This window comes from Poecilia reticulata, linkage group LG7 (genome assembly GCF_000633615.1).
Source record: "Poecilia reticulata strain Guanapo linkage group LG7, Guppy_female_1.0+MT, whole genome shotgun sequence".
Classification (NCBI taxonomy): Eukaryota; Metazoa; Chordata; class Actinopteri; order Cyprinodontiformes; family Poeciliidae; genus Poecilia; species Poecilia reticulata.
The window spans coordinates 20,394,251-20,402,344 of NC_024337.1; the positions used below are offsets into that span (position 1 = coordinate 20,394,251).

General features: G+C 37.4%; 1 protein-coding gene across 1 annotated transcript in view; it reads right to left on the reverse strand.

The window, feature by feature from the left end:
• Positions 1-2,634: 2,634 nt before the first annotated feature.
• LOC103467611 (translocating chain-associated membrane protein 1-like 1) overlaps positions 2,635-8,094 on the reverse strand; it is a 10,735-nt gene continuing 5,275 nt past the window's right edge. The window contains exons 7-11 of the mRNA XM_008414158.2: positions 7,897-7,967; positions 6,562-6,666; positions 6,339-6,482; positions 6,089-6,249; positions 2,635-5,998 (exon numbers count right to left, since the gene is read on the reverse strand). Of these exons, the coding sequence (XP_008412380.1) occupies positions 5,925-5,998; positions 6,089-6,249; positions 6,339-6,482; positions 6,562-6,666; positions 7,897-7,967 (555 nt within the window). The 3' untranslated portion in view covers positions 2,635-5,924. The remainder of the gene's footprint in view (positions 5,999-6,088; positions 6,250-6,338; positions 6,483-6,561; positions 6,667-7,896; positions 7,968-8,094) is intronic.

Consider the following 8,094-nt stretch of genomic DNA (forward strand, 5'->3'; position numbering starts at 1 on the left):
GCATGATGCACACAATGCAAAAAGAAACAAAAACAACAAACAAGAATTATTCTGCTTAGATTAAACTTAATGTTTTGTGCCAGCGTGAGGGGGGGAAGCGTTACATTTTCACAGGGAAAACGCCACATACTGAACTCCTGCTCCAAAAACAACAAAACGTCTCATTGCAACTATAAAAAACGTGAAGTTGTGAAAGCTGCAATGTACATCTGCAGCTTAGTGTTATACAACAGAGTACAACTTGCTCCAATAAGGCCATGATTTTACATAAACCAATAGGTTATATAAAGTTTACACTCATACCACAATGTGTATACACTTAACAATTCAGCAAGCGTCATTCTATTTATTTAAAAATAATATCCCAAACAACTCATAACATGGATGCAAAACAAATATTCACACGTGTATATTAAACAGTCAATTTGAACAGTTTTCCTCCCCTTATAAAAATAGCTTAAAAATCTGACACATAATTTAGTACAGTGTACATTTCTCTCTTTATTTTTATATATATATTTTGCTTCTAAAATAGTTTAATAAGAGGCTGGTATTTTACTCCACTGCGCTTCCTTTTCTCCCTTGACAATGCCACACAAATGTTACACAAATTGCTCTTAAAGGCCACCAAAACCCCCAAGTTGCTAAAGCCTGGATCCTCGTGTTCGTCCTTGTACGCCGTTTTCGGGAATCAAAGTAAACCAAGGTTTTAAAAAAAAAAAATCACAGTTTCAAAAACACACAAGTTTCCATCATACTCTTCCTAAGATTTAAAGACCTTTCATTAAGATGCCAGATGAATGTCTGGAGTTACTGGAGTTTTCAGTGGCTGTTTATAGCACAAAATATTGTCCCCCTTCCTCCAGTTTTACTTTCCTTTAGTTAGCCATTTGTAGTTTTTCAGTCATGGTGGGGAAACTACAGTTGGTTTGCAACTGGAGCAGAGACCTTGACGAATTTACCATCTTGTTATACTTCATATGTTACGTGTTTATCCCATATTTTCACATAGGTTAGAGTAAAATTAAAATAAATGATAGATAACATAAACATACCTAATAATTAGGGATGTCCTGATTGCTTATAATTTCGACAAAAATTGTTTCAACCCTTTGTATCCTAAAACACCCCCACTAACACCCAGAATAACTATGATGAAATTTTAGATATTTTTGACAAAAATCAAAAAAAAAAAAAAGTAAGTCATTTGGGAGGATATGACAATTAGAGGATGTAGCCAATTACATGCTGCTTAAAGCAGTTGAAAATAAAAAATGAAAGTAAATCCGTTTAAAAAGAAATATATATATATATATATATATATATATATATATGTGTGTGTGTGTGTGTTAACTGAAATGTAAAATATAGCTGACAAAATTACCAAGTTGTGATCAAAATCAAATTTACTAGTCAGAAGATTGACAAACTAATTCAAACCTGCTGAAAAAATTATGGTAATCTCAATAAGAACAGCCAATTTAGTCCCTGCTTCAGGCTTTATCAAATTTTAATACATATATTTGCAAACCCAGTAGCTTTAAAGTTCAGTAAAACAACACAGAAATGATTAATTAGATCTCTCTAACATTATCGATGCTTTAGTTTCTACTGTTCTTCCAATTCTCCCATTTCTGATTAGCGATAATTATTTTGTCACAACCTGTGACTGTAGGTCATTGACAACACAGCTGACCAAGAAAGCTATGCGACTAACAAAAAATAAGCAATTTTATCATGTTTTTTTGACTCAACATAATGGTTGTTACTGAAGTGTTGTTGTTGTTTTCTGGCACAGTTAGCTACATGCTAAGCTACTAGCATCTTTACGCTTCGTTTCGAAATGACTTGCCCCAACATTTCGTTGGGTTTCCCGCAAATTGTTAAGACAAATTTAGAAAAAAATGTTCTCCTGCTTCAGAAATATTGTTTTTGGAGTTGTAAATTATAATGCCATTGTTCCCAATTATGAGCAGAAAACCATTGGGTGGAAAAGGCTTCAAAGCTAAACAGAAGTTTCAGATTTGATCAACAAATAACTTCATGCAAACTAGCATCATTTTTCCAAGTGTTGTGGAACTAAATAGGCCATAATTTAAAAAAATGGCATGGAAATCAAACAGTGTAACTGCAGACAGTAGATCAACACTAGATATCAGTATCTCTGTTATATTAAGGACTCAAAAAGTCAATTATTAAAAAAAGATAAAACCCAATCAGAAACACCCATACAAAATCAGGACTAGGACATCCCCAATTATAGATGTAATATATATTATTATTTTACAATTAGTAGGAATAATTGCTTTTGTTTTAAAGCATAGAGCATGTTTAACAATTTGTGTGTTAATATTTTGAAACCATGGAATATTTAGGGCTATTATAACCAATCGATCTCAGTTTCTACTCTGTTAGCAGCCATTTAGTCCAGACTTTCCTGGTAAGGGACATCTTGTGCACAGAAACCTCATCTACGATCATAAAGAGTGCATGGGCAATGCCAGGATCATTGAAAAGGTGAGACAGGGAGACAAGAGCATGCCCCAAGTGACAGGGCAGACACATTAAACACAGAAGCATTTAGTATCGCACCAACCAAAAAAACAAAACAAACAAAAACAAAACACAAGTATCCACAATTCAGTGTTTTTACACACAGAAGCATTTTGGGAGCCTTAGGCAGGTCATACCAGAACAGATAAAAAGTATAATACCAGTGATGAACAGAAAAAATAATAAAAATATCCAACAACAGGCAGGAGTCATTGAACAGATTGTCACTTTTCCATGCTCCGCACACAGGCATGTTTTTTTTTCCCTTTAAACAAGACAAGCAATAAACCATCATTCCCAGCTATAATTTACGAGCTAAACAACACTGTACACGCACAAGAACAAGTGCACACGCATACAAAACACAGTCCCTCACAAACACACCTCCCATTGAACCATGGGACGCAAGTTATGGTGTGAGCGGTAAATAGCTTGTCCCCTGATACCAAAGGGTTGCAAAAAAACGCAAACAGAAGGAGTGATATAAACCCTCAGCATTTGTAAGGACACTTGGAGAAAGATTGTTTTGTTGGATTGAGTAAATGCAGTTGCTATGTACCACTGTGATTGCTGGTTATAGCTTTTAAAAGCATATAAAATAATAACTCTGTTGTTTATGACAAAAATAAATAACTGAAACATCTTGCAGCAGTTGTTAAAAAAGGTCACTTAATGTTTGTAGTAGTATGTAAAAGATGCAAACTCAACAGCACAAGGAACTAGCCGTAAAAGCCTTTAGCCTGAAACCATCATGCATTGCCATAGAAAAGACCAAAATGCATCCTCAGCAAACATAATTTCCATCATGCCAATATAAAGATTTAACTGTATACAAACAGTACAGCATCACGTCAGATTATGGATTACTCTCGGTGAGTCTCCCACCCCGGACGAACCCCCAATCCAGGTTTGAATACCAGAGTAGTGACTGAAATATTTAAGTGCCTCAATCCTGAAACATGTCGGACTTCAATGGCAGAGGCCGTCAGATAATGGCAGTAAATGTTCTGAGAGTTCAGCACAGGCTTTGTTGTTCACCAATATTTGCCTCTCGCATTTCATTTTGCATCTTTTCCTGGAGAACAACAGAATGTTTAATGACAAGGCCAACACTTAAAATGACACCCTGTGCTGTTAATCTGTGCACTGAACACTTTATGTTCCCCTGAAGTCAAGTATTGGCTTTGCAAGGAATTATGAAGGGATTCCATCTGAAGAAGTACTCCGTTTTTAAATTTTTTCCAAGGAGTGATCGCTGTTTTACACAAAAAGGACACTTCAAATAGCTAAATCCATCATGTTAAAGCGTCAAAACCAGCAGGCAACATCCCCATTCAACAAACCCAAATGAACAATGAACACTTGCAGCTCACAGTAACACTGAAATTTTCAGAAAGGGGTTTTCCAACCCCAAAGGGGGATTCATATAAAGGTTTCTTAGTGCGCAAAATTGTTTCATTTTTCCCAAAAGAGCAGCAGATGCATGTTTAGATTTTATAAGAAACAAAGTTTCTTCTGACCAAACTTTTCTAAGAACTCTTGGAGAATCTATAATTATTGGAACACCCCATACAGCAAAGTATTAAGAAACAATACAACTTTTTTTTTTTTTTTTTGCTTGCATTTGCACTGCCAGAAAAAAATGCAGTGTTTGCATAGCAGCGATCATTGTGGCAATGTCAGTTATGCTTCCAACATTCACCAAAATAAAGCCACAAAAAAATCAGAACCGGGTCTCTGTGTGTGTTGCGTTAAATAACTTGGGCAGAGTTGGGGGGAAAAAAAACAAAAAAAAAAACATCTGTTTTCTGAAATTGCTGGTCATTTCGTCCCTTCTCCATTTTGGCCAAACCAGACTTTTTTTGGGTGTGATTGAGAAGTTCCTGTTAGAGGATTTATGAGAAGATTCAATTGTTTTAGTGAGTAGAGAATTTTTCCTGGATCTTCCATGACAAACATGGCTCCGTTTTTTGTAAAGTTGCCTGAAACTTAAATTGTACAATGTCACTCAGTGATTTTTTTGCATCTTGAACATGACTAAGTCTTTGAATTGACCTCTCATACCAGGTCAACTTGACCAAGTTGAGCCAAGTTGACCTGGTATGAGAAAATTCACAATTCAGATTATTTTTGAAGATCCAGCATTTGCGAGCTCCACCAGACATTTTTGCCTGAATCCCACTCCACCCTTTTTGGACCGCTAACAAAGGTAAGGACTGTAATGTTACTGGCCCATGTCAAAGTGAAGAGAGACAGATTTCCGGAAAGAACTGGAAATCTTCTTGTCCCCAGTGAAAAAAAAATCAGATTAAGATATAAGAACTTGAAAAAAATAAATCTGTTAAATAAGTAGTTCCCTAAACTAAATAAAAACATCGCTCTTTTAAATTCAAGGTAGAACCAAGTCACATCACACTGATAAAAACATTGAGTGGTTGATAAATATTAGCCTGGATGATTAATTACAAAGTAGCATAATTTCATATGGTGCCAGTTTGTCCTCAAAATATTGGTATCGTTAAACTCTGCCATGAATGAACATTTAGATATGCTAAATATTTTATGATTATTAAATAAGCAATACAAGATTAAACTGACAATTTTAACTCCTCCTTTATAACACCTAAAAAGAATGTGTGATTCTGGACTGATGTCTGTTTACACATTATAAACCATATCAGGACAGAACTGATGTTGCACCACTTTCTAAAGGGAATGTCGTGTTTCCTGGACATATATTACCCTCTACCCCATAACTGAGGTGGGTGGAGAAGAAATGGGCGTGAAAATTGATGAAGCAGTGAACTGGCCTGGAGCGTCTTTAAAAAAAAACCTGGAAGTTTAAGGTTTATAAACTCCTATCTAAATGAAATACTTAAAATGTAGAGTCAATTTTTACCACTTGCTTCTCTACCTGATACATCATCATAAGTGTAATCTTGGATTTTTTTCTGTAATTCTGAATTTCCCACATATTTTATTTAGAAATCCGCTCAGTCAGGTAAGACTGGACTTAACTTCTGTTTCGCTTCATTTTGGTGAATGTTCTCAAATCTGTTGTGTACAGTTTGAGTGCGTTTCTAAAAACCAGACAATGACCAAGTGAACAACTGACTCTACCAATCTATATGCAACCGGGCCACCTACGTCCCCGATTGCAGGCGGAGGGCTAATATCCTGAAGCTGGATCTTAAAAACACTCGTTAAAAGCGGCTCTGCAAGGAGGCCATGGTACCTGCAGCGCAAATATAAACAAAGAGAGGAATCCGCCTTAAGCTGTTATGAGAACTATTAAAAAGGTTCCTGCAGCCTGAAGCCACCTGTAATCATTGTCAGAAATTATTTTCTCATCTCTCCAAGCTTGTCCAATTTTATGAAGCTTTGGCTTTTCTTGCTCGTGGTGACATTTTATCTTCAGACTTGACAACTCCATTGGCAGCTCCTCCTAGCAAGACGGGTTGAGTGGAGAATTAGTAATTACAGCAGGTAAGCTGAGCTGCAGCAAGCAGGAAACGCTGCATCTGTGCAGACTTACCCTTGGTAGTTTCTCTTTTATGAGGCTTGCTCTTTGGGCTCACCGTCTTCTTCTTTGATGCTTGGTTCTGGCTGTGCTCTCTCCACTTTTTTAACTGGAAATTAATGAACTTCCACATCATCCAGGCCTGCGTCAGACAGATGGCTGCGAGGCAGGTCATCCTGAGAGGATACAGTTTACTTTATTTTACTCCCATCTGGATGTTTGCTGAGTATACACTGAAGCACTGAGAGCTTTTTCTTGGGCATACCTGACGGTGAGCACGTTAAAGTTGCCTTCTGCCAAGGAAAAACCGTGGTTTTCCGTACGGGGCAGACCAAAGCCAAATGTCAGCACTGACAGCGTGAGGGTGAGGAGGCGGGCAATGACAAAAAGCAGCGCCCACAGGGTGAAGCTGGAACCAAAAGTAAATGGTACTGTTAAATACAATTACCCCATTTAAAAAAAAAACTGAATGAGAACAAAACAAATACCCTTTTTGCTTGTTCTCGTCACTGAAGTAGAAAAGGCGTGAAGCGTGGAACAAAAGTTCGACCAGGTAGTGAGGGACCAGCAGCACCAGGCCCAGTCGGTGGAGGCTGAAAAACAAACGGGGACGGCGGTGAAGACTCAGCTAAAGACGGAAAACTCAACTTCGGGGTTCCAACACATTTTTTAGGATCAAGTTTCACACTTTTCTGTACTTGAATTTTTCTGATACATGTTTAAGGTACCGATACAAAAGTTAAATAAGACCCTTTTATTGGAGTCCTGCTTTGAAAAAAACCTGAGGATGAAGGGGTGAACAGATGGATAATGGTCAAATTAAAGATGTGTTGGAAGGGATGCATGGACGGATTAATGCAGAGGTTTTCAACACCAGTCCTCAAAGGCTGGAGTTGGATGAGTTTCTGGTTCATCGATAGATGAATGGAAAAAGAGATGGAGAGATCAAGATATGGATAATTTGATAATGAATAGACAGATGATTGGCACATGGAGTTTCAAAGGGGTAGATGGATGTTTTGATGGATGTATAAACAGAAACGGAAAGTTGGTTATTAAACAAATTCAATTTTAGTCCTTATTCCAAAATTGTGTGATGATTCTGATGATAACAACGGAAAATGTAAGGTTTGTTGCTTAGTTTTTAAGTACTGCTAAATAAATAAACTCACCTTGCTTGGGAAGATGGACAAATGGATGGACATGTGAATGAATGAATGAACAGGAGGGCAAATCGGTAAAAGGACGAATGGTTGAATGGTCAAACTGCTGGATGAACAAATCGATAGATTGTTCAGCGGAAGGTTGATTGAACTGACGGACGAATGGATACCCTGTCAACTAAAGTGAAGCATTAAAATGCACCACCTTCTATAAGCAGCAACTACAGAACAAGCCTGTGGGCTCGACAGCATCCCTGCGTCTGAGATCAATAATGCTGAAGGAAAGAAGATGAGCAAAGAGAACAGACTCCAAAGACTGAAACAGTGAGGTCTGAGGTCAAAAGGCTTGTAGAAAGCTTCTGGTGTTGAAATCCTCAGGCCAGGAAAAGGTGGCTTACCTGACTTTAAAAATGAAGACGAACGTAATATGATTGCATGTACGGAGAAAAGGGTACTGCAGTAACGGAGCAACTATTACAACTTCACAAGTAATTAATTACTGAGAGCAGATTAGTGTCAGTCAGCAGCCTTGCTGTCCGGATGTTAAAAACTTTCTAACTATCCCTGTGGAAGCTGCTTAGAGATCCTAGGATTGATTTAATGAAGATATTCTTCTTCTTGTAAAAATCTTAAAAGCAAATGATTACCCCTCTGACTTACTTTAAGATGTAGGCACCAGAGATGTGGACAACGTAAAGGCAAATGTAATAAAGCTGGCGGGGGATGTCCTCCTATGGACATAAAACAGATAAGGAGAGTTACTGTTAGTATAAGGAGAGTTACTGTTAGTATAAGGAGAGTTACTGTTAGTATAAGGAGAGTTACTGTTAGTATAAGGAGAGTTACTGTTAGTATAAG